The 27,945-nt window shown below is 43.4% G+C and overlaps 1 protein-coding gene across 13 annotated transcripts in view; it reads right to left on the minus strand.

The window, feature by feature from the left end:
• The window catches only part of GRIN1 (glutamate ionotropic receptor NMDA type subunit 1), a 1,139,664-nt gene that overhangs the window by 185,091 nt on the left and 926,628 nt on the right, over nucleotides 1-27,945 (minus strand). For all 13 annotated transcript variants that reach the window (XR_011268541.1, XR_011268543.1, XR_011268542.1 and 10 more), the window contains one exon: nucleotides 6,447-6,604. Coding sequence is in view for 9 of the 13 variants with exons in the window: in XM_069609856.1 (XP_069465957.1) it covers nucleotides 6,447-6,604 (158 nt within the window). In the remaining 4 variants the exon portion in view is untranslated. The remainder of the gene's footprint in view (nucleotides 1-6,446; nucleotides 6,605-27,945) is intronic.

Consider the following 27,945-nt stretch of genomic DNA (forward strand, 5'->3'; position numbering starts at 1 on the left):
TCCCACTCCACGGTTATTTCATCCGTATTCCAAAAGCATAACATTCGGCTCACCGTGTTCTCGGTGATGGTTGATTCAGTGTAGAGATTTCAGTGCAAAAAGCGTAATTTGCTGATTTAGGCTACATATTAATGATGGAATTGTCCAAGTTTGCCATTCGATATTATCCACGACACCGCTCTGTAAATGGTGACAGTGAGTGTTGATTACAATATTATCTGAACTGATCCTAGCTTGTATTTAGGCTAATTAGCCGTGCAGTTGTAACCGTTTAATGTACGGCCAACTTACTTGTGTTCCTTGGTATTAGACAGACGACTGGCTGTTGTAATCGTCTTTGTGTCGTGTTCGGGATGTAAATGTAGACTTTCCAATGTCTACTCAAACCAAAAGGGACCCAGTTCGTTGTTTGTTGTTCCCGCAATCCTTCTCGTTGATTTCTTCGTGTCCGGAGAAGACGCGCAAGCGTTTTCGCTGTCTGTTTGAGTAACGTTGTTGGCTAGGCAACTGTGAGGGTTGTTGGGTAATTAGCATCTAAGCAGAGATCCTGTCGATGCAGGGCGCCATTTTGAAGTGTCATGCCACATAACAGAACTCAATGTGTTATACATATTCGATTGCGTTGTGATATATTAGTTAGCAAAAAGCGCACTAAATTTGAGATTGTAAATTTCCATCACATAATTGTCCATACGGAGAGGATTTCACTCACAATAGTTGTTATACAGTTTCAAATGTATGCCTTTTATTGATTTACAGATGACAACTCATGTTCCAATCCACGTTCATTCCTTTTGGGTACATTGATTCTAATTTGTCAATCCAGTATAGTTCACGTTGTAACAGAGTTTTTGCCAGATTGCCACCTCTCCTTGATAGACTTACCTGCTCCAAGATGATGAATTTGATTTGGGCGATTATATGAGATTCTTTTAAGAAATGTTGTGCTACTGGTGAACGTTCATTTTTAAGTCTAATATTGGACATGTGCTCAGACCAACAAGTTTTTTGCTTTTCTCGTTGTCATCCCTACGTAGAATATTCTGCTGGGACATTTAATGCCATAGATAATGTTCTTTGAGTCGCATGTGGTTGTGTGGCATAACCGGATCTTGTATCCCCTATGGGGATGATTCAAATATCCCCCTTTTATTAAGTTATTGCAATTGTTGCAATTATTGCATGGCAGGGTTCCCTTGAAATTCTGCTTCGTTGTTCTTTTGGCTGAAATATCCGCTTTGGTCAAATTGTCTTTTATTGATTCTGCTTTTACTGTATGCGAACAGAGGCGGAGTTGGAAAAAGTTCTGCCAATATTGGATCTAATGATAAGATTTTCCAATGCTTTTTGACGATGTTCTTGATTTCAACACTCTGATTCGAGTAAGTGGTCACAAACACCAGGCTTTCTGATTTCTTCTTTTGTTGTGGTTTGAGAGCTTCCTGTCTTTGGATCTGTGTAGCTTTGGTTGCACTTTCCTCTACTTTTGTTCGATCATATCTTCTCTGTTCGAATTTCTTGGCCAAATCTTGGGACTCATTCCTATAATCAGTTTCATCTGAGATAATTCTGCGATATCTTAAGAATTGGCTCAATGGAATACTTGAAATTGTTTTCCTTGGATGAAAACTTCTTGCGTGTAGCAGACTGTTTCTATTTGTTTCTTTTGTAAAAATCGTTGTAAATAGGTTCCCATTTTTTATGTAGACTTTTACATCTAGAAAGTCAATCGATGTCCTACTCATTTTATAGGTGAATTTGATCCTTAGGGCCATTGTATCCATGAATCCAAAGAAATCTTTTAGTTCTTTAGTTGAACCTTCCTAGATCCCAAAAAGATCATCAATATATCTCACAAAGATTTTCAAATGTTGGTTCCATTTATTGTTGTTAATCATGTTTTTTTCTTCTAATTATGCCATATAGGTGTTAGCATAGGTAGGCGCCATGGATGCCCCCATAGAGGTACTGGAGATCTGGACAAAATATCTTTTCTCAAACATGAAAAAGTTGTTGTTCAACACGATCTTCAATAGTTTCAAGACGAAAAGGCAATCTGCAGGACATGTTTCTGACGTATTGAGAAGTAGCGATTCCACAGCTTCAAGTCCTTCCTGGTGTGTGATGTTTGTGTAGAGGCTAGCTACGTCCATAGTGAACAGAATATTAGTTGCTTCATTGAATTGAATGTTCTGTAGTTTGATCAAGAATTCATTCGTATCTTTGATGAATGTTGGGAATTTTCGTGTTAGCGGCTGTACCACTCTGTCAATATATTGAGCCAAAGGCAGTAGCAGCTATAAAGGGTCTCCCCGGTGGATCCAAAGGGTTCTTGTGTATATTTGGAAGAGTGTAAATTACTGGCATAAATGGATGAAGGTTGATAAGAAATTATTTAGTTCGATGGCTAATGTAATTTTCTGTTACTGCTTCTTCCAGCACTAATGAAATAATACTTCGCACTGCTTCAATGGGGTCTGTAAAGACCTCTAAGTATGTGTCTGAGTCCCGTAATTGATTTTCTATTTCCATCTTATATTTGATTGTGTCCATTATGACAAGAGCTCCGCCTTTATTGGCTGGTTTAATGGTTAATTCAGGATTACTCCACAGACGATCTAAAACTTGTTGTTCTCTGTGTGAAAAGTTCATATGAGATCTCTTCCGGAAGTTGATTTTAGATAAATCACTCAACACTTGTTTTTGGAATGAATCCAGAATGGTATTTTGAATCGGAGGTATGAAAGTGCTGGTTGGTCTCATTTCGATATATCCTGATTCAGTTGTCTGTGTTTCTTCCATTAGATTGGATTCAAAGAAGACTTTGAGTTTAATTTTTCTTGATAATTTAAAGAAACTGTTTTTTCTTTCAAAAGGGTACTATTGTATTGAGGTTCAAATGACAAACCTTTCTGTAATGTCTATTTCTCAAAATTAGTCAAAGTATGATTTGAGATGTTAATAACTAAGTTTTCTTTGGACGTAATGTCTCTTTCCTTGGTAAGTTTTTTCTTTTTGTTTCTTTGAGTCGCGCACGTCCTAAAAAAGACGTTGGAGTTGGTAAAATTGTGCTTGATGTACTTGCAACTTGTGAGTCGACTACAAAATTCGACAACGGTTCTGAAACTTGAGTGTCCGCTTCTCTACTTGAAGCTCTTATGATGTGTTTTCTGGGTTTTGAGGCCTTTTGTTTCTTGGATACGCGGGACCGCCCGTTTTGAACTGATCTCTTTGATGATAATACTCTTTCCAACTAAAAGGGGTGGCTCCCAGCTGGGAGAATGGACAAATACCCTGGATTTGTCACAGTGTGCAGTGAATGCATAGCTGTTTGAGACCCTGTGTTGGCACTTCAGTAATGATATATGTATCTGTAGGGAATGCATAATCTTAGTACATTACTATGTACATAAACCCTACTGCTGTAAACTGGCTCTTGCCAATCTATACGTGAACGTATGCATACCAGGTGTCACTTGTATTCTGTACACTACTCTAATCACCCCATTGTCCTTATATACCCTGTTTCTGGAATGCTGAATGCATGTTGAAGTTTCAAAGCTCATGTCTATCCCAAAAAAAGCTGCAAGGAGGTCCATCATATCAGGCAACACTGCATTGCTGTCCCAGCAACAGACAATAATGGAGCACCCACTGCGCCATCAAGGACTTCAGTGACACAGGACATTTGGCAGTCAGAGCGTGTCCCAGTTACGACAGAGGATGCCCTCTGTCATAAGTCTCGTGCAGCGAATCTTGGCTTCTCATCTTGATCCCATTCGGCCGTTAATTATAACAGCCAAAATTAAAAAAGAAAATGTGCCGTAGGAACAGTGGCCTGCAGACCCACCTTCACCAACCAACCGCCTCCCCAAGGATCCCTCCCATTGGAGCAACCCGCAACAATACAATGTCCTGGAGCGGTGCACAATGCTGCTAGATCTTTTTTTTGCAGAAACAGACGTTTCTGATAGCTTTTTGGAGCAGTCTTGCCACACGTTTTTAATGATTATCAACAGCGCAGTTCAACTTTCAAATGACATTGTGTTTGTTTTGTCAGAAGATACATAATGTAGAATGTGCAATCAACAAGTAGTTCAAACCGGTTGCATTTAATATTTGTAACACTCAAAATATTACTGACACCCAACACAACTAGTCTTCTAATAAATTAGATTAATGTTCTGGATAAGTATGTGTCATCTAATCCATATCACTCATAGTAGAATTAAAAGACAAATATTTTTGTCGACCTTGGATAAAAAAAGTATTCAAGATATTTCTTTATCTTATGTCAGCAAAATACCTTCATTTCAGGTTATATAATCAGAGCAGTGGGTGCATATCTAAGCAGCACAGCTTCGGTGCTGCAGTACCCAGTATACAGAATAGAATGTTCTTTGTTAATTTGAGAAATGTCTGAAGACAAGCTTTGTTTCAGTCAGCAGGAAAGTGGAACTAGCCAGAAGGCCCAATATAAACTAGCAGTCAGTGAGCATAGCTCCTGCGCTGCAATTACCTCTTACAACCCCAGGATTGTAATACCCTGAATGGCTCAAATGCTGTAGCTTCAGCCAATCCCTAGCCAATTCCAAACTTTGAAGATGGCCTGGTGTCACTGAGTAAGAAAGTAAAATATAAGAACTGCCATTTTGGGCATTGAAACCATTGCTTATTATTAGTCAGTGATTTTTCATCTGGTGGTTTCCAAAAACCTCCTGACTCCTAAGCCACAAGAGCAGTGTTTAGAACGTTGAGACATTTTCATAAAAAAGATGACTCACTTGTTTGTTTTATGGAACCTTTTTAAATAGTATTAATAGTTTCAATTAAATGTTTGTTTGCATGTTTTCTTTACTTAAGTAACATCAGGGTATTTAAACTGCAAGATGTTCCCTATGTTTACTTGTAAATGTCTTAAAATTGTACCATAATTATCCTTTTTCTCTTCACGGTTACAAAGGGAACCTTACACACTTGCAACAGAGACTAAATGGAGGCGTTTAGTGACTTCAAAAATGCACTTTTCCCATCTGAGCTAAACCTAAACTTGACGTTGAGTCAGTGCTTAATTTGTGGGTGTGTTTGCCAGGGCCCAGCCCTGGCACTTATTTCTGAGCCTCGGGACGTATTATCTCAGACAAATTTTCATTATGATGTGGTGTTTGGCAACTTTATCATTTTAACTGCCAGTCACATAATAAACACCTATAGAAGCAGTGCAAAATGTGAATGATGATTGTGTTTAAAGACACACTTAAACATGTGTCTCATGTCAAGACACAGTGGGCCTCATTAGGACCCAGGCGGTAAGGGGTTTACGGCGGCGTAAACAGCGCCGACCCCTACCGCCTGATTCCAAGGTCCCTTAGCGCCATGGAGGATTTAACACCTGCTTTTAGCAGGTGTTAAGATCCATGGCGCTAAGGGACCATGGCCCTCATTACGACCCAGGCGGTAAGTTACCGCCTGGGCCGTGACTTTACCACCATGGCGTAAACTACGTTTACGCCATGGTGGTTGGCGGACTTACCGCCCCATTCCGAGGTTGGCAGGGGCGGTAAGTCCCCAATCCCCATTTACCCTTCCCCATTCCCATTTTTGCCCCATAGGATATAATGGGAGTGGGGAAGGCGTTAATTACGCCACCGTAATTTACGGTGGCGTAATTAACGCCTTCCCCACTCCCATTATGCCCTATGGGGCAAAAATGGGAATGGGGAAGGGTAAATGGGTTAATGGGGACTTGCCGCCCCGCCAACCTCGGAATGGGGCAGTAAGTCCGCCAACCACCATGGCGTAAACATAGTTTACGCCATGGCGGTAAAGGTACGGCCCAGGCGGTAACTTACCGCCTGGGTCGTAATGAGGCCCAGTGAGTATATTACTAAATGTGTATGTTGATTGGCATTTGTAAATCACACTTCTGTTGTAGTGAGTACATCCATCAACAGCATTGAGTCAGTGGGAGTTGCAGCTTTAACCCCATACATGTTGACAGCGACAGCACGGGGAGCAACCGTGGGTGATGGCCACAGTGGGCCGGGAGCTGCCCATCCTGACGTGTCATAAAATATGTGTGCCCCGGCCCTTTCAACGGAAGCTAGTTTGTCCGTAGTGCTAACGTTGTAAAATGTACGATTTTACTCAATTATTTAGTTTGTACACTGTATCTTTTCAGCTGCCCCCCCCCTTTTTAATAGACCATGTTTATGATGTGATAGGTTATTTATAACTCGCTTAGTACCCAGAGGTTTCTAAGCATGGACCGGGGGATCGAACCTGTGGTGCTCTGTGTGGTCTTGCTTCCAAGGTGAGCACGTTGCCCCTGAGCTATCCTCCCGAGACAATCACGCATCTAATAAGAGCTCACTAGTAGTATTATTATATTATCATACAGGGAGTTATCAGACAATGTATTACTCAGGGCTAGAAAGAGCTCTTACTTGTCCCGCACGGCTTGGATGGCTTCAGCTGCACTTTCATAGTTGTGTTTCTCCATGTGCCGGTACATCGTGCTCAGCTCGACCTGCCTTCGAAAATAAATATCCACTGAGCTCTGCTTCACTGTGGCGTAGATGAACTTGTCAGAAGGGTTACGGAGCTGGAAGGAAAAGTGAACATCCAACGTGTTAAGAATGTGACAGTGCATTTGACTCACCATGGAGCGGACAAGTCCGCATGGCATCAAGGCACAACGCCAACAAACACAGCCAACAGCCAGCCCCTTCTCCCTCCTAAAAAGGTTGGCAGGCTGTAGGGGTAAAGATGGCGTTGGAGGCTATTTAAAATAAATCAAGAACAGGAATGTCGCTTACAGCCTTAAATACCATCAAATGTAAAGCACTGTTCTGTTCTTATGGCATACATCATTCCACGGCCCTATTTGTGGGATTTTGTTTGCTTGTGGGGATGTAGAAAAGGCATGGGATTCTGGGTGGTACTCGGATCCCGTGCCTTTTTACACTCCCAACATGAAACAATTAGTAAAGCCGGCTACCATGTACCTGCACGGTAGCTGGGATTACAATGAATCCTTATGGATTACTGATGGAAGAAACAGGTGGAATATTGAGAAGCAGACAGAATCCCTACGAATGCAAGCCAGAAAATTATACCCAATCAGAGGCGTTGGTGCATGTATTGCACAGAGCAGGGGTTTCAGGTGGAGATGGCTTCATTCTCCACCACTCAGTTCTGTGCTGGTACCGTTCATGAAAGCGTAAAAGTCCTGCATAGGACTTTTACGCTTTCAATTAACAATGCACCCCATTTTCCTCAATTTGTATGGCGAAGATCAGGGGCGTAGCATACCCTAGGTTTTGGCCACTCCCTTCCTCTCCGCCATAAAAATACTCCAGCATTTGCCCGGCGCATGCATTTTCATGCCAGTGCAAAAGCTGCCAAAGCCTATGGAGTCTGCCGGCTTTTTTCACTAGCAAAAAGCAGGCAGACGCCATAGGGATCCGTTGTAAGCACTGCCTGTCATGCGTACATGCAGGCTGCGTTTACTTCATTTGCATGGCAGAGTGCAAATAGAGGAGGGCAAAAGGCACTATACATGCTTGTACGTTGGTCTTTGCCCCCCCTTTTGCACTCCGCCATGCAAATGATGAACCCTCGGTGGCGGGGACCTGACTACGCTAGACTGTAAACGTGCCAGGTTCCAAATGCCAATTTACGAGGAGCATCAAAATGAGCTCCACTGGGGCCATACAAATAACTGTATGCAGGGGACTCCCTATGTTTGTTTGCACTTATGTGCTGTGCGGTCCCCTGCATGAAATGTTCATCACTCTAAAAGCAGAGAGTAAAACTAAAGAGTAAAACGAGGTGAAATCGTCTTTACTCTTCAGTCTTAGCTCTTTTTAAAGAAATGGAAATTGCATGCAGGGGACTGCCTACCTTTGCACTTACATGCTGTGGCATGCAATTTTCAGAGCAGAGAGTAAAACTAAAGAGGAAAACTAGGCAAAATCGCTTTTACTCTTCAGTTTTACTCTCTGCTTTGAGGGATATACAACTCCACGTGCAAATACGCTTTGAAGGCAGTACCTTATAATGGATACCAACGGAATCCTCCTGCTCATTAGCAGGTGCTCATGTGAGGCGTTTTCCTTTGGAAGGTATGGGCCTCATTTTCCTGTTCACTGTGTAATTCGGCGGGCGGGACCCTTTACATGTAGATGTACATGTAAGCGGGTCCCGCCAACAACTTTTGGCCAATTGCACAGCAGAGAGCAAACGGCAAACGTTCAGTGCAAAGGTTGGCGAACAAGTGTGTACGCCGCCTTTTGCCCTGCACCTTTGTACTCCACTGTGTACATTGAATACATGCTGCCTACCACGTCTGCATAGCAGGCAGTTTTTACAATGTCTCCCTATGGGGTCCGTCTGGTTTATGCTGGCGCATAAAGCCGGCGGACCCCATAGTGATCCACAGTAGTTGCGCTGGCATGAAAATTTGCAAATGCTGGGACTATTTGTATTGCAGAGAGGAAGGGAGAGGTGGAAATGAAAGGTGCATACTGCCCCTCCTCCCCGCAAAATACAAGAAAATGAGCCGCAAAGTAAGTCTCATGCGGAAAAGTCTTGCGCAAGACTTTTATGCATGAGCTCTTAATCATTTTACACCTGCATGAAAATATTATGCAGGCATAACATGAAGCTGTCCTGAGAAGGCAAGGGAAAGCAAATTGCAGATGCAAACTCTGCTTTGCTGCCCTCCTACGCCTTGGAAAGGCACTAAATGAGATGGCAAGCACACATAAAATGGTCTGGGAAGTAATCCACAGATCGAGTGCTTATCTTTTCTCTGCCTGTAAATTATGTCCTGGGTCATATACTTATACTTTAAAAATGACATGAACATTCTACTGACCCATCTTTTTATTGTTATTGTTGTTTGGTTAATCAAACAACCTTCACTAAGTTGTAAAACTTTAACATACAATCTAACATTCAATAGAACCAAGAGAAAATATTTACGTCAACAACTAATACATTCATTTCATCACATGTTTAAAAGTAAAAAGGCAGTTACGTTTCATTTAATCCATAAAATATCTAACACAATTCGATAACATTTCTAAAAGACAAAAACCTCATTCATGTATAACATTCTCTTCAAGATGCAAACTTTTCATAAAACCCACAGTTGCTATATCCAGTGAAGTAGTAGTAGACATTCATTCCAGAACACATGTTCCTCAATGGAGTCGAATAAATGCAAACATTTTCTAAAATAGTGCTGGCGTTTTTAGTGTCTGAGTGATTCCTGAATTTCTCGAAGATCACTAAATCTGCATTCTATGCTACACAGGCAATAAGAACTTACCTCGCCTGGTTTTGTTTTGGGGTTTCTACTAAGGTCTTCCTCTGACTTTCCCAACTTGCTCAATAGAGTAGTGCAAAATTCTGAATATTCATTTATGAACCCAACTTTGTTAGATAGTGTCAATATGTTCAAATCTGAATAAAGAGAGTTTTCTAATTCCCATATAATATTTTGATAAAAAGCTCAAATTCTCCAGGGTGCTCTCGCCTCAAGTAGTTTTATTCCCAGTTCGTATTGGATCACTGCTAGTGGCACTGAACAGGCTCTAGGCCATATTAATCTGTCTAACAAGGGCAACGATTCCAAAACCCATAAGGATCGAACTTCTATTCCATATAGCAATTTTGGAATTACCTTCCCTTCATGGAATCTCAGGGTCGGGAGCAGAGAGAATTTGCCATATCTGGCATCCATCTGGGCCATCTGATTAGACAGTGTAGTCATACATGTTCCCATCCCTGGAATTATGGGGTTTACCTAAGAAGAGAAAGCCCAGATAGATGAAATTGTCCACCCTTCCTAAGGGCCCAGAGTGAACTCGCCATTGAATTGTGCTAGTTTTCTTTTTCTGGGTACTCTGCATGACCTTTGTCTTACGTGAATTAATGGCCAGAGAGTTACTTGTCACAAATATCCCAAAAGCGTTCATTTATCGCTCAAGTCCTATTTCAGTAATTTCAAAATTAAGGAAGTCATCAGCAAACTCATCCATGTCACTGCAAAGATGTTTGATTTGGGAGTCACAATAGCAGCCGGTTACAGATTGTCTTCCAAATCTGACATGTATTAGTTCAAGAGACAGAGGGCTAGAATGCACCCCTGTCTAAACTCCCCTGAAGGTGGGGATTTTTCTTGAGAGCGCTCCTTCCCTATTCAATCTTACACTGCTGTGTGTTCATGTAGTCCTACAATGTACCTTAATAGACTGTGCAGCAGACCCCAGCCCTGCAGCTCATGCCACAAGAGACTCCTATTTACCGCTTCAAATGCGGCAGTGAGGTGAATAGTGGCAATGTAAACTGACTCATATTTCCTAGACCAGGCTAGAGATTGGAGACTCCTTAAGGCAGATCCATTCACAGAAGTCAACATGCTTTTTTCTAAACCCAATCGGCCACTTCTTTAGTCTACCTGTATCGCTGGCCCATCTTTCTGGATGTATTAGCAAATAGGACGCAAAAACCTTGCTATCGGCATCCAATATGGTGATCGGCCTATCATTTTTCGGCTCTGATCTCACCTGGTTCTTATATATCGGGATAACATAGGCTACCCTCCATGACTCATAAAAGGAAGCAGTCTCTACTACCTGCCACAGAAGGAAGGTTAGAACCATAGCCCAGATTTTCGGGAAACTCTCAAAGAGAGCATTTGAATGTTTGTTTGGGCCAGGAGTTCTTGAGGTACTGAGTCTTCCCAAAATGTTCTAAGTCACCTCCTGATCAATACACAAATTGCAACCCAAGTCCTCCCTGCTCACTCATGGATCAAGAGAGGCACCCCCAAGGAGTCCTCGGCAAAGGTCTCCTCTAGGTGCCTTACACATTCTCTCTCAGACACTGCATTTAACTATTCATCTATCATTACTTGTCTTCCAAAATTCTTGTGTGTTCTTATTTTTCAGTGCCAGGATCATTCTTTCTGAATCTTTTTGCAAACAAACTTCACCAATGTCCCTTCACCCAGTTCTTGTAATTCTGCTTGATCTTCTTTGTATGTATCATTTGAGAACCTGAACATTTCCAAATCAAGGAAAACCATGAACCTGGTAGAACCAACCTGGGCCAAGAACTGGTTAAGAGCAGACAAGCGACAGATTCATACATTCTGTGGACAATATGAAATGGCAGTGAATGAGAACTCCCATAGCATTGAATACAACTGGATGCTAAAAGATTGTGTTTATCCAGTGAAGTGTGGAAAAAAAGGAGGGCAACTCACTAACCATGCTTATGACCCTATGGTCAGTAAGGCAAGAAAAGAACTATGTGCCGACCTGCAGAAAATCCAGGCCAGCAAAACTCCACAGTCCACTGAACTGGTCCGCCTGGCCAAGCAAATATTCAGGAACTGGCTTAGAGCAACCGAAAGCCAACGTCTTCAAACAGATGTAGAGCGAATGCTAACAGTGGTCTGTAAAAAGAACACAAAAGACCTTTGGGAACTTTTGAACAATGGAGGGACCTTCAGAGCTGACCTGATGCTCGGCTAAGTGAGAAATCCTGGCACTCTCACTATTCAAGGCTATTTGTGAATCCTAGTGGAGAGAATGTGAGAATGTGAGAGTCCATAAGTGGGAGATTGAGATCGAGCAAGTAGACCTAGAAGTGAGAGTAAAGGGGCTTAGCTTATCACGAGCCGCAGGTCATGATGGCATATCCAACCAGCTCCTCAAAGAAAATCCTGAGGAGTGGAACACATAATGTCAATGTTGGTTTTTGAGCAAATCCTCCTCACCAACCAAGTTGCATCAAGTTGGTGAGAGGCGATAATTGTCCCCATTTACAAAAGGGGCAATCAGGCGGATTCTCGGAATTCCCACCCGATCGAGCTCCTTGACTTTATTGGGACATTTTTCACCTCAATTTTGCTGCAAGACTTGTCTAAGTGGGCTCTGGTGGTGGGGAGACTAGACCCGCACCATACAGGCTTGGTGCGGAATGTGGGCACCTGTCTGAACCTTTTTGCAATTGGAATCTTGAAACAACAAGGATAGAAGTTGGGGACCTGTATACACATGGCTTCATGGACCTGCAACAGGCCTTCGTCTGTGTCAATAGAGCAAAACTGTGGGTGAAAATAAGCAAATGCAATTGACCCATAGATCTTCTGGAGGCGATTCCCGCCCTCTATTCAGACACATCAGTGCAAATAAGGCTTGACGCCACTGGCATCCTCTCTGATAAGATCCTGACCCACCGGGGTCTAAAGCAGGGATGCGCCTTGGCTTCCCTGCTAATTAACTTGTATATCTCTGACCTGGGTGAATGGCAGAAAGCAGTGAGAGCTTTCCCACCTAATATCCTGGAACTGCCATTCTGTGGGTCTTACATGCAGATGACTTAGTTTACACGGACTACACCCAACTTGGCTTGGAGAGGAGAATTAAAAGCTTTTTCTGACTTCTTAGAACATAATGATTTGAAAGTCAACGTAAAAAAATCTACATTTCTGACCATGCCATCCGCACACAAGAGACAGAGAAAAGATCCCTCATGGTATCAACCATGGTGCATTTGGGGGTGGTCATCAACCGAAATATAGATGACAGAGCCCATTATCTTTCACTCCGCCAAAACGACGGCCCAAGGGATGAAAATTGCTGGGAAATACTGTAAATTCTCCTTGGCCCCACTACTGCCATTCTGTCGACACAAGGTTGTACCCATTGTCACATATGGTTCAGAGGGAATGTTAAACTTGTCATGGAAAGTATGGGCCTTATTAGAGGGTCTGTTCTGGAGGAACATCATGATGCTACCCACCTCACTAGCAATTGCAACCAACAGGCATGAACAGAGACTGCAGTCACTAGAATCAATCCCTCTCTGGAAGTCGATAGCGCTCTACAGGAAATGTAGGATGGCGGAAAGAGGAACTCCTATATCACCTCAATCGACACTTCATCAGATGAAACTCTCAAAAGCTGGTGGGTGAAGATCAAAGGAATTCTTGCTGACAGTGACTTGGATAAGGAAGAGCTAGTCCAAAATCCAATGAAGATTTTAAAAAAGAAACTTCAAAATCAAGATTGGATAGAGACTGTCCAGCAAAGAAACTTGGACATCCTAAAAGGGAAAGAAAAGTCTTAAATCACCCGCCACAATATCTGCTAAAATGCCCTTTGCCCTACTATAGGAACTTCCTCCTTAGAGTGTGATTAAACAATCTTACCCACTAGAGAGGTCAAGTTGAGTAGACAATTAATATCAAAGATTCCTCACATTGCAGATTCTGTGAGTCAGGGGTGGTTTAAAATCTGTTTCACTTAGTGACTTCTTGTCCATTCTTCTCCGGCCTGTGATATCTTCCTACAGGTCCATAAAAACTATTCTGCTACACCAGATCTCGAGTGGTGGGAATGGATGCTTATGGGAGAGAGAGTTAATCTATGCTTGGCGATGTTGCAATTCATTGAAGTAGTATTGAAATCTCCAAAAGAGTCCCCCTGACTGAAGGGTCATGCAGAACCATACAGGGTGTAGTCAATTATGAGAATAATTTTAAGGATGTGATATTAAATGACTGATGCTGAAAAATGGCAGATGTTTTCAGGTGTTCCTTAAACTGTGCTTTAAGTTGATGAATGCTTTACACTTGTGTTGTGAAGATACAGGAGGTGTTTTCATGTATATGGTTAAATGCTTTATCATGTAAGTGTAACCAATAAACATTTAATAAAAGAAAAAAAAATATGATGTTATTGAAGTATCTAAGCCGTTCAGCCAGACATCCATAACATCAGGTGTCTCGTTCTGCAACCCTCATTCCAACCCCAATTGCTCCTCATTTAAGTCCAGAACACTTAGGAGGGCTTTGTCCCAGATATTGGAATTTTAACAAATGGTCGGATTTTTCCCCACGTCACCTTCCGCAGGCTTCAGCCTTACTTTTCCAGACTGCAGAATTTGTGTAGAAGTGTTTTGTGTTGACGTCAGATCAAAAGATTTAAAAATAATTTATTTTATTCTGCTTGTTGTTTTTAGCAGGCTTCTTGTGTGTTTTTTATTGTGCGTTAGCATCATCATTTGGCCACCCCCTCTTCCAAAGGACCTTCTTCTGGTGATAATGGAGATTCTGGCAGAAAAAGTCCATTGCCTTTTGGAGGGTATCAGTTAATTTCTCGGAAAGCTCCTGCATTGAAAAATATTTGTTCCTACTTCCCACTATACATGCAGAGGGAGGGAGTGGGGGCCACCTGCCAGCCTAGGAGATTAGAATCCCACCTCATGTCTAAGTTTCAAATTAGCTCTTTCATTCTATTTACTTCCAGAGCTGGTAGTTAGTGGCACCTCTCTGGCCAAGCTACCGAACTGCCAAACTGCCTTACACTCAATGCACTCTGCGCACTACGCATAGCGTCAGTGTTTTAATTATCACAATGGGCCAATCCTCTCCTCGCAGGTAAGGCTGAAGACAGACTTTCTCCAGCAACAGCAACATCAGGGTGGCATCTCCTGCCAAACTGCCTTACACTCAACGCACTCCATGTGCTCTGTGTAGCATGAGTGTTTTAATGATCACAATGGGCCAATACTCGCCTCACAGGTAAGACTGAAGACAAACTTTCTCCAGCAGCAGCAACAGCAGTGCATTGTGTCCTGCCAAATTGACTTAAACTCAAAACACTCCGTGCTCTCCGTCCAACGTGAGTGTTTTAATGATCACAATGAGCCACTCCTCTCCTCATTGGTAAGGACTGAAGACATACTTTCTTCAGCAACATCATTAGCAGTGCAGCGTCTCCTGCCAAACAGCCATACACTCAATGCACTTGTATCTTTTAGAAACAATCGTTTCTCATTGGAGCTCATTTTTTTTTAGCCCATAATTTGTCAGAGGGGCAGCCAGTACGGTACCAATGCAACATACATGGTTTCCCACCGCCAAAATTTCATAATTTGTAGGACATAGAGCAAAAGCGGAGGTGCATGCCACCTTTTGCCCTGCACTTTTGCACTCCGCCGTCCAAATGAAATAAACACAGCCTGGCATGTAAATGCCAGACGTTTACAATGATCTCAATGGATTCTGCCTGCTTTTTGCTGGTGCACGGATCCCCAGCATTTGTGCCCACATGCAAATGCATATAGGCACAGATGCTGGAGTATTTTCTATGGCGAACAGGGAGGGAGCGGTGGAAACTCAAATTGCATTCTGCCCTTCCTCTCCGCCTTTCATTCACGTTACACCACGGAGCAAAATTATCTCCATTGTGTTTACTGATGTCACCAGGAAATCGTGCACTTATTCATTTCAGATACACAAAGCCAACATTTTGTTTTCTTTTACTTCTTGTCATAGTAAGCACTTGCAGTTGGTTGCACATTTAGACGGTCTGCCTATGCCAGTTAGGCTTGCTGCCTTCCACAATGCTTAACACCCAGCTAGCCAACTTAAGTTCATTTTTCCAAAATGACGAAGAAAGCTACCCATACATCTGTCGAATTTGAGCTGTCTAGCTGTAAATATAGATATCCAGCTTTGGCAACTTTTATAGACTGACATACTTATCTGAATTTTCCCTGTCAGACAGATAATCCTTGTTAAAGATCAATTAATATGTACATCTTAATACATCATTTTACAAAGCCAGGCAAAATGACTTTTTCCTTAAGTGAGAAGAGTGTGTTTCCCTCACCTGTCTTTGTTATCCTGAGCGAGTGGTCCAACCTCTAACCACCATTTATTTTAGTTAGATTTTGAGAGCATATAAGATTAACTACAAAGTAAGTACTAAGGTGATGTGAGGGGGTGAAATTTGAGGCTATGACAGATATGAATGCTGCAGAACTATTCAACATCTAATCTTTTATGTAGTTACACGATATGCAAATAGATAAGAATAAAATATGTGTAACGTGAATAAAGAGATTTCCTTAACTTGAAAACATTATCAGAACCTATCTCACTTCAATATTTGCCTTAGCATAGTGTGTCTCCAAATCGGGCCCACAGCGGGTCTGATCACAGATATTGAGACCACCACACCTACAGCAACCAATCCTGACCGTATCATATCATAGTTAGATGAATTAATATGAAGAGAAATCTCGCAGAATCTTCATGCCACAACCTTAGCACAGTATTATCGTGCACAGAGAATTCCCAGGGGCCTGAGAGTGTACTTCCGACTTACTTTAGGCAAAGTTATCCCGGACTTTGTCAAGAAATGGGAGCAAATCCTGAACAAGTGTTCATTAGACTTGATTTTACTGACTATTGAAGAACTATCTAAATCAGTCACAAACCTGGGTATGCTGAGTTCAATGAACTCAGTGAACAATTGGCCATATTGAAGAGTGGAGAGGAACTTCAGACAATCCTTACAGATATCAATGTCTCCCTTGACAGTTACAAGATGGATATTGAACAGAGAAAAGTATGAAGGTTTAGACGAGATACACTACAATATACACTAGACTATTCCCAAGATATAGTCTACACTTGGCAAGACTACTATCAAAATATTCGCCCTAAATGACCTAACAGACCACAACCTAGAGCTCCAAGACAAGAAGCTAGTGATATTATTTTTTACAACATTGTATTCATTGCACCTCGTTACAGTACATTTCAACAATAATAGTCAACATACTTATTAGATGGATTTGACGTTTTACTCTATGGCTAGGCGTTCATTGGATCTTTCACTCACTGCTGTCTCCAGCACTCTTGCGAGCAAGAAACAGCCGAACATCCGCCCATATATCTCTGGGCCGGCACAAGGATGCTTGAAGGATTTTATACCTATCTATCAATCAATCTATCTATCTATCTATCTATCTATCTATCTATCTATCTATCTATCTATCTATCTATCTGTATCTGTCTGTGGGTGTCTATCTATCTAGCTACCTGTCTTTGGGTGTCCATCTATCTATCTGACTTTGGGTGTCTATCTATCTGTTTTTGGGTGTCTATCTATCTAGCTACCTGTCTTTGTGTGTCTATCTATCTATCTATCTATCTGTCTTTGGGTGTATATCTATTCTGCTGCCTGTCTTTGGGTGTCTATCTATCTATCTATCTATCTATCTATCTATCTATCTATCTATCTATCTATCTATCTCTCTCTCTATCTATCTATCAATCTATCTATCTATCTATCTAAATATTTTTTAAATAGCGCCACTCGCCCAAATGCCTCAGGGCATATAGGACTCAGGAATATACATTTCTTCCATGTTATTAGCCCATATAATTTAATGCATCCAGCTTTCCAATGTAGGCGCCTCTCTTTGTGTCCATCGCATGAGAATAGCTCTTTTAGCAAGAACAAGTCCCAAGTTAATAAACTTACATCTAGTGGGGTTTAATTTTTTAGTATAACCCAGTACACAGACTGATGATGACCACGTTAGTGCCGGGCAATCCCACAACATATGTCTGCACACATGTTTCCACATCTCGAGCATTTCCCCTCTGAAGTGGGGAACAGTTTCTTGAGACCAGCAGGAGTGCCAACTTTATATAACCATGATATTGATTTTTCCCCCGCATTCTGTGACATTATGTAATTAAGTCATGGGTGTGACACAGGCGCTAGAGGGAATGACGGCCACACCTTAGCCATCGCAGAACAAATCCGATGGTAATGAAACCGCTGAAGTGGTGTATCTCCTATATGCATCTTAATCATGTCCCCTTGAAACATATCCCCCAGTGTCCTTATCCCAGCCTCCCACCAGTGTGTTGCCAGTATCTTATCCTGTGTGGGGTTCAAGGCTGTCAGGCCGCAAATAGGTATAGCTTTATAACATAGTGCTACATTTTTGGGACAGTTTATTAGCTTTGTCCATGCCTCTTGTGTTGCCCCCACTGGGTCAAGCGTGTGTGTTTTTGGACACCCATTGCCTGCGATCAGATGTATCATCATGCTAGGGGGTGCGCTATGCTTCTCCAGTCTCAGGTGCGGTGGCCCCAGATCTTGCTCCACCCAGTATATTGCGAAGTGTGCTTGTGCCATCAAATAATAAAGTCAGGAGCTGAAAGACAATCGGACTCATACTGTTGTGTGAGTCGTCGCCATTACGCTCAGACCTGTCTGTTCCAAACAAAGGTGGACCATCGCCTAGGTAAAAAAGTCATTTTCACTAGCGCAATCCGCCCTGCTAGTGATATTGGGAGGTGCTTCCACCTTTCCAATTTTGCAGCTTTTTTTGTCACTAGAGTGCCATAGTTGAGGGATTTAACCAGGGCAGGGGTGCATGCAATTTTAATCCCTAGATATCGAATACTCAGGGGTGACCAGCGTAAGCAAAGATGTTCCTAGGTTCTGGGGTGTGTCGATTTAGTGGGAACATTTCAGACTTACTGCTGTTTAAGTACAAGCCAGAGCATCGACCAAACTCACACACCACTGCTGGTATTCTCTACAAGTGATGCTCAGGATCCCTTATGTATAGCATAATGTCTACAGCATATAGAGTTATAAGTTCAGACTGGCCATTTATTTAAATGCCAGCACAGCTGAAGCGGGCACGCATAAGGTCCGCTAGCGGTTCTATGATTAAAGCAAATAGTAGCAGTGACAGCGGACACCCTTGCCTAATGCCTCCCCTCAACAATAATGTGGATGAGAGTATGTCATTAGTATATACTCTGGCATATGGGTGGGAGTAGAACACCTTCACCCACTTTATGAAGTTAGGCCCGAAACCATAACTGTCCAGTGCCCTGAAAAGGAAGGGCCAGGACACTGTGTCGAATGCCTTGTGCATATCTAGGGAAACTGCAACCCCTTGACTATCTTGAGGCGTCAATGCTGTTGACATCCTCAGAATAAAGCTGGCCTGATCCTCATGAACCATATGAGGCATCAATGGATTAAGCCGCAAAGCCAGAAGGTTCGCAAATATTTTGGTGTCTATATTTATCAGTGACAATGGTCTGTATGACCCACATTCATTTGGAATTTTCCCGGGCTTGAGTAATAAAATAATGATGGCCTCATGCATTGACTCTGGCAGGGTCCTAGTAACCAGGGCTTCAGACCAGACCTGCATCAATCGAGGGGCCAACAGATCTGTGAATTCTTTATAGAATTCTTTTCCCAACCATCAGACCCTGGAGCTTTCACTTTCAGGGTATCGTTAATGGCTTTTATAACCTCTGTCAAACTTATGGGCTCCTCCAATGAGTTTCTGCTGATAAAAGGGTTGTAGGTATTTTAGCTAAATTCTTGTCAATTTCTATCCCCGTTGCTTCCCCGTTTGAGGTATAGTGCTGAATAGAAATCATAGAATAGCTCATTTATTTCTGTGTTGAGGTTGACCACTGATCCGTCAGGGCGGGTTATACAGAGAATATTGGAACTGCCCTTATTGTCCCTACCTGTACAGGCTAACTGCTTCCCAGGTCTGTCCGCTTCTCCATAGTGCCACGCTGCAGCTGGTCTGCAATATCGCGATACTTGTCCAAAGTTAGTTGAATGTCAAACCTGATCGCGGGGGACCATTGCGTGCATTCTTTTGTTGTAGTTGTATTAGTGTGTCCTTGAAACCCTTCAATTCACCTCTAATATCCCGTAATACCCCATGTTCTGTGGAAATAGCTATACCTTTAATATACGCCTTGAACGCTTGCCATAGTGTAGCCTGTGTAGTAACTGAACCCTCATTGATTTAAAAATAACTAACAATATGTTCTTTAATATTTGACCTAAACACCAGGTCTTCTAAGACAGCAGGTTTGAAACCACATTGTATTTTTGTTGCTACATGACAAGGGATATGTAATGATAGTAGTATTGGCGAGTGGTCAGACAGTGTTCTGGGGAGAATACGGCTTTCCACTACCCAGTTCAGCAGCCTGGGAGTAACCAATCACAAGTCAATGCGTGAATTCATGTCATGTACTGACGAGTAATATGTGTACTCATGCTGGGAGGGATTCAGTGCTTGCCATACATCTATAAGACCCAGATCCTCAATTTGAGCCAGGATATTGCGGGCTGCATTGAACAGGGCCCTAGAACTGCAGGTCCAATATGGTGTTAAAGTCCCCACCACAAATAACAAGTGCACTGGGGTATTTAGAAAATTCTTGAAACATTTCCTTATAAAAGGATCATCACCATTTGCGACATACACAATAAGTAGCAAAACCTCATGACTTCCCAACTTGCCATGCACAAATACAAACCTTCCCTGTTCATCACTAACAGTTTTAAGATGTACAAAGGGGCGGGACCTATGTATCAAGATCATGACCGCGCGTGCCCTAGTGCAGTATGATGTGTAATATATTTTATCCCCCGAACCCGGAGTCACGCGTTGTGCTAATGGCCAACCATGTGCGTTTCTTGTAGGTATAAAATATTAACAGCGAATCCGTTTGCATATGAAAGAACTTTCTGCGTCGTTATTGGAGACCGCAGCCCACGCACATTCCAGCTTAGCAGTTTTATAATGGAAGCCCCTTTTACAGTTGTTGTCATCTTACGCACAGTTTTATGATTATTCTTAACAGTATATCTGTCCATGCAATTACAAATTTCAACCGCTTCGCCATGTGCATTTTATAGCTTTCACATCCCATCTTATCCCTTGTCACCACCGCCCCCACCCTCATAGTGCCCCAAACTTGACTTTGCATTTCACCAACACCTTACCCAACCTAACCCTCCCTAACCCATCAACAAACTGCACTCGCATAGGGGAGAGACTGCTGCCACTACGAGTGGAGGCACCATATCCTTATAACTCGTGGACTTGCTAAACCGTTACCATTAACACATCATTGCATAAATAGTGAGTGTCGGTGTTCCAAAACAGCTTATCATGACACCAGAGGCCCGGGTCCTGATGGTAGTGGAATTTGGGACTCTACAAAGGTTATAGCTTGCTCAAGGAACGTGAAGAAGTACATTTTGTTTTTATACTGTATACGCAGCCTGGCACGGTAAAGCATGGCGTATGTGATGCCATGCTCCCTAAGGAGTTTTTTTAGCTCCAAGAAAAGTATGCCTTTCCTGCTGCACGGATGTAGTATAATCGGGGAAGATACTCACAGTGAGAGATCCTAACTTCAATTCTTGTTTCTCTCAGGCCACCCTTAGTGCCAGGTCCTTGTCGCAATAGTTCATCAGGCGGGCTATTCTTGGTCTTGGGTATCCTCCTGGTCTGGGTTTTGCCATCAGTGCCCTGTGAGCTCGTTCTATCATGCACAGTGGAGACCATCCAGGATCACCTCAAAGTTATCTTAGTAGCTCCTCCACTGCCTTCTCCATTGTGCCTGTGAGTGCATCCTCAGCCACCCCTATAATACTTACATTGTTCCGCCAAGATCTCGCTTCCGGGTCCTCATACTTAGCCTTCATTACGCTCATATCTTTAGCTAAAGTTGTCACATTGCCCTGTAGGGTCGTCACTGTGTCCTCTATGCCACTAATTCGATTCTGAGCCTCTGTTATACATTTAGTGGCTTTTCCAATTGTGTACGGATTGATGTGACATTGGATGTAATTCCGTCTAGCTTGTTGTTAATTGCTGCAAAGCCATGCTGCATAGAGTCTATGTCACCCTGCAGATCTATAGGAGGCATGTGGTTCTTTCCCTGATGCCAAGCTACTCAGACCTTCTCTTGACATTGTTGCAGACTTAGGGGCGGGCTCTGTGAATTTATCAATTGTGGCGCTCCTCTTGTGTGCAGCTCCTTTTGTCATGGTTCCCTCTGGACGCACTTTTAACGTCTTACTTGCTCTGGTTCATGAAGGTTGGCACTCACGTTGGTTCTGCTTGGTGTTGGGGGAGGAGCCCCCTTTTCCAATCCTGCATGGGCCTGTGACTATTAACGTGTGCCAGGTGACCTATCATAAGAGGTAGAGTAATAGTGCTGCAGTGATTCAAAGTACCCTCTTCACACGCCCATTGTGGTCCTTATAAAATCACATAAACCAGATGAACTGTCGTGGCCGGTAGGGAAATTAAGCGGTATCGCTGCATCTAGCAGGAAAAGTAAGCAGTACCGAAACGATGTTTCTGAGTCCACTTTAAAAGGTCCAGGGCAGAAAATGCCCCACATCCCGGATCTACTGCTTTACCTCAGAGTCCAGTTCAGATCAGCAGGGCATACGGGAAAGTGGTCGCATAGTGTAGTGAGAGCCAAGCAGGATGCATTCCCGTAGGAGCCACACCAGGAACCTGGCTTCTATTAGTGTTCAGTGACTCGCTTTAGCAAGGTCCCCAGGGAGGCAGCCATTTTGAAGGGCCGGGTCTTTCCTATCCAGGTACCAGTTCAGGAATATTTTTGAAAGGGCATTAGAAAAAGTGGGGACAGGGGGATGGGATTCGCCCCACGCTCCTTCAGAATTGGGGCAGCCCCCATGGCCGCAGAGTACGGGTGTGGAGAAGGACAGAAAAAAGCAATTGAGCAGTGGAAATCTCATGCATATCAGTGCTACATCAGGCCACACCTCCTGTGCTAAGAATGACAGAAGAGGGAGAATGGGGGGGGATGTGGGGAGGAGGAGCAGGCATGTCATAAAATGATACATGTGGTAGAATACTATGAGAAGACTAACATGCTGTCCTTTGTGTCGTTTTGAGGCAGGAATAAGGTGAAACCAGTGGTCTACGTCGTAGGACCATCATTGATAAGAAGGTTCAAATAAAGAGTGCGGGATTGCCCGTGGTGTTGTCTGACATGACAGCCTATTGCAGCCAATGGATTAATTGCACGGGGCTACAAGTGTGCCAAGTACCTTCATTGGTGGAAGGGTAAATAAGGAGGGGGCTGCCGAGCTCCGTGTTGGTGATTCGTGAACATTGGGAAAAACGATCTGGTGAGATTAGGAAGGAAGGAGCTGATTAGACACTTGTTATCCTTGTTTACCTGGTTTGGACGGGCCTGGATAGGGGCATTGCTTTTCTGGTCTCAAAACATTTCAAGATTGAACTGGGGTGTCCGGGCCAGCATGCCGAGTGAACATGTCCACACGGAAACTGAACAACGAACTGACCTGACTGGCCGCATGCCACGGGCACCTACGAGTCATCAAGAACAGCCTGTTGAGGGGCCCAGGAGCTTGTCCCCAGGATGGGGTGCATTTTCCCAGCACGGAACGAAACTATTGTTACATAACTATTTGGCCGTGATATGAACATTGGTATGGTTGAGGGCATCAAAGACCGGTGGGTCTGCACCCCTGTGGCATTTGGGGGAGGACCTTGTGGACACTGAGATCCCTTTGCGGGTGGCCCCAGAGCTCGAATGGGGCACAGCTACCGGAGGCTAACGGTGCAGGAGGTGAGTGGCGGTACCAGGGGCTGTTGGGCCCAGTAAGAAAGGGGACTGCCTCCCAAGAAGGGCATGGTGGGGAGGGGACCACTTGCTAGTAGAAGTGTTTGAAACTGTGTCATGATTATTAATGATTGTGTATTTTAGAAAAATCAAATTTTGGGGAGTTGATTTGTGTTTGCTGTGAAATAAAAAAATGTGGCCGGTATGGCATCCAAAAGATACGTGTCACGTGTGTTCACCCTTCACCTGGGCATCACTCCCTGCTCAGCCCACAAAGGCAAAAGCCTGCCATTACGGGGTTGCTGGGTTGGGGGAAAGCAGGGGGAAGTGGAAGGCAGACACTTCACACACATCAACTGGACATGCAGGTCCCATCAGCGCCCTCTGAAAGGAGGAAAGCCAGGCAGCATGGCGCCGAAGACAGGCCTGTTACTAGATGCCAGGACTACACAAAGCAGCAGTCCACCTCCTGACAGGGGTCACCTCAGCTCTTTGTCATTTTAGGCAGGAACCGTTATTTAAGGCAGTTGGGGGCTGCAGCATTAGCCTCTGTCCCCAGAGGGGAATTATCGCTGGGGAAATCCGATGTCCTCCTGCTGGAACACAACTACTGTAAGTTCAACTATTGGGGACGACTCTCCAATCAGGCAAGTGATAGCTTTCTTAAAATGTTGTCCAATGTTTTCCACATTCTTTTCAAATGGTAAAACAAGTAGTGTATACAGTAAGCACCTACTGACTACACCAACAATGTAAAACACCTTTTACATGGAACAAGTTTTACATCTTACATTTTACATTGTTTCAACATTTTACATTTCCATTGCACAATACAATCAGTTTGTACAATTACTGTGTTCACACTGTCTTTATTTGCCATTACATTAAATGTGCTCAGTTTACCACACGACTGAGACCATTAGTAAAATCATGTTTGGTTGCATAAGGGACCCCGGTGGCATCCTCTTCAGTATCCTGCCCAGTCCTTGAAGCTATGTTTGCAATACTCTATTTATGGATGGTGCATCTGCCGTATTGTGTCAATTTCTGCATACCATATTTGGGGACTGTCAAGTTCTACAAAGGATGAACTGGAATTTGTTATGTTGACTTATACTGTGCAACGCTACCACCACTGGGGCGATCTGCAGGCGCTCACGTGGCAGTGGGTTAGAGAGGGTAGAATGAAAGGATAGGTTCAGAACTAGGACACAATGGCGTCTGTGGGTGTTGGCTTGCAGATGGGTAGATTGCGTGCACTGGCTTGTTGTAACCGTAAGTGTAAGGCCCAATGCGCAGGTTGTTTGCTGTATGTGAGTGTTTGTTATGTTAGGAGTGTGTTTGTGTTTTTCATGTGTAGTTTGGCCATAGGTTTGATCATGCGCACTGGCTTGTTGTATCCATAAGGGCAAGGTCTACTGTCTGGGTTGTTTGTTGAATGCGGGTATTTGTTATGTTGGGTGCGTGGTTCATGTGTAGTTTGGCTGGTAGTTATGGTTGTGTGCACTGGCATGTTGTATCCATAGAGGTAAGGTTCAATGCCTGGGATTGTTTGTTGTAGGCAAATGTTGGTGTGTGTTTGTGCAGTTTAGCTAGCCCATAGGGCGTGTATAGTACTTGGGAGGTATGCTGGAGGGGAGCAGGAGCAGGGCAGTTAGTACATTGGCTGCTCTCAAAGTTCTTCCAATTGTGTCCGCAGAGTTCATCTAGTTGCAACTCATTGGTACCCTCCAATTTTCAAATGCAATACACTGGCTGCCCCCACAAACCCCCCGAGCTCAACACACTAGCCACTCCCACAAGTTCCTCTAAATGCAAAACATTGGCTAATCCCACTAGCCCCTCTATGCGCAGCAAGAAATACCAGACACAAAAGTGGGCTTCTGGGTGCATCCAGAGACGTCTTTATGGATGGGAAAACGAGGCACGTGCCTCAAGCCCCCATCCTCCCCATCCTGGGCGGGGGCCCCCACCTGCGTCTCAACTTGGGGAGGATTGGAACTTGGTTAGGACAGAAAACATTGCTTATTAAAAAGAAAAAGGCTTTTTTGTATTAGCAAATGACACATTTACACGGTACCCAGTGATATTATCGAAAACCTTTTATTGGAGGGATTTTTTACCCAAATAAATGGCTGAAAAATACAGATGCTTTAAAAAGATATATGTACGGGGGGTAGGGGACAAAACAGGTGGGGAGGGGATTGTTGGGGTTAAAAACATGGAGAAAGGGGGATTTGGAGGGTGAACCCCCCCCCAAGAAAACAATTAGAAATTCTGCATTTTTTCAGTAATTACTTTTCAGTAAAAAATGTCTCGTGCAAAACGTTTTTGGTAAAATCAAATTATTAAAAATAAACATTGTCACATTTTCACTCCTTCCACCTTCCTGCTTGTGGCCCCCACACAACAAGCAACTCATCAAGTACTGGGACACAAGTTCACTGCTGGTGGTGTGGTTGCAGCGCCCTGGCACCAGTGTGGCAACAGGAATGATGATAAAAACAACAATGTTGATGGAGGGGCCAAGGGGGTGTGGTGGGCCAGCAGCTCGTGTTGTGTATGGCTGAGACTCTGCTCAGCCCCTGCTGAACTGGTGCTGCCCGGCCTCCTCGTGTAGCAACCAATCAATGAGGCTCCATTCAGTAGCCAATCAGATGACCTGGACACTGGTTTTGTTTCACTTAACTTGGGTTATTGCAGCACCCATTTGTTATGTAACTTGCAAAGGTGTACCTATCGGTACAGGGAGAATAAATACTGAACATGTGTTGCGGGTGTGTCACCCGCTCCCCATGTTCAGTAGTTTTGGTCTAGGGTGGTTGCAGAAGTGTTTTCCCCTTTTTCCTCAAAAAAGGAGGCAGGGACAGAAAAAAAAGAAAATAACAAAAAAGGGACCCTGTGGCGTCGGATCCGACTCATGTTAGAGGGACGGATCATGCACCGCAGGGTTGCAGGGGACGCGGCAGCGACCAAGCAGTTAAGTAGGGGAGGCGGTGGGGTGGTGGTAATAGGTACATTTTGGGTTGTTTGGCTGAAGTGCAAATCAATTCACAGCGAAATTGACTACGGTCAATTCCGCTGCAAATAATTACACTTCGGTCAAACAACCCAGAACACCATTCAAGGCAGCTGGCCAGCGCACAATTTGCCTTACAGCTCAAGTCTGTGGAAATGCAACGGTCACCTTTGAGAATAAGGGGACCTGCTCATTTCCAAAAATGGGTTGTCTAAAAATAGCATATCCTCCGTTCTTTTTTTAAATGCCCCATTTTTTGAGGAACTGGGTCAAAATTACATTTAAAAAAAATTAAAAAATGGTTACACTATGAGAGAGAGGGAGAGTGATGGGTGAGATGTGAAGTGATAGGCAAGAAAGCACAGGGAGAGCAGTGGGTCAGAGGAGTAAGCGCTGCACAAGAGAGCAGAGGAAGCAGTGATGTGGTGGCCCAGAAATCTCAGAGCGAGCAGAGGTACAGAAAGTAGAGGGAGCGTGTGGTCAGTGAGCCAGAAAGCAGCAAGGAAGTGGTTGGCCAGAAAGAGGCAGTGAGCTGCAGATTGGGAAAAAGGATGAGGGAAGAGTGCAATAGAATGGGAGAAAGGATACAAAATGCAGAAGCAACACGAAAGAATGAAGGACTGTATATTGCGGGAGGAATTGTAGAGTGTAAGGTGTGATTTGGGAGTATGATTTGGAGTGTGGCAGGGGCTGAGCAGTGCAAATTGTGACTTGACAGTGTGACATAGCACGTGAGTATTTGTATGACAGAGTGCGAGGTTAAGGAATGCAAGTTGTGATGGAGAGTTGGTGAGATGTGTGTTGGTGAGAGAGGTGTGTGGGTGTTTGGGGGATTGGAGAACATAGAAGGGGAATATTTTCAGCATTACAACTGATAATGATCAATTTAGTTAATAGTATCAAATAGGCATGAACATTAAACCAGAAATGTAGCCAAATCAAACACTGTTCTGCCAAGCCAGAGACATCTGGGGCTCTTCCTATTAAATTAATACAAAAGATACATAATAATGATACCCTGGCTCTCTTGTAGCCTTGCATTCTGCCTATTTCCTGCCATATGGCAATCTTTCACCCTCCAGTTAATACAAAATGTCCCGCAAAAATACCGCAATAAATAAAGGTTTGTGCCGCAAAATTTGCCATTTCATGTCGCAAAATTTGCCATTTCATGCCGCAAAATCCTGGAAGGTCTGAATAATAGAGACAAGGGACGCAGCCAGGCAAGTTGTGTTACTAGTAAGGATTGCACTCAGGAAGGGGTGTTGCAGCACCACGTATGCAACTGTTTGTTGAACATGTACATAGAGGGGACTTTGTTTTTCCCTCCTGTGACGATCCCACTTGGTTTTATTCAGGCATGCCAAATGTAGTCACCGGGCTACCCTTTTAGCGCAGGAATGCTCAGTGGTATGGTTTTGGATTGATCTAGAAATGCGCACTGCTTTCTGATTAAAATCTGCAACTGTTTTACTAAATCACCATTGGAAGTTGAGCTGTAATGCATTTTGTGAAAAAGAGAACAATAGAAAACAATTATCGAAAAAATAGATATAGCTCTCTCGGGAGAGCACACCGTGAGCGAACCACTAATTAGGAAGACTTCCTAGTTCTTATTTTGCTA

The sequence above is a fragment of the Ambystoma mexicanum genome, chromosome 8 (genome assembly GCF_040938575.1).
Source record: "Ambystoma mexicanum isolate Mex_15411 chromosome 8, UKY_AmexF1_1, whole genome shotgun sequence".
Classification (NCBI taxonomy): Eukaryota; Metazoa; Chordata; class Amphibia; order Caudata; family Ambystomatidae; genus Ambystoma; species Ambystoma mexicanum.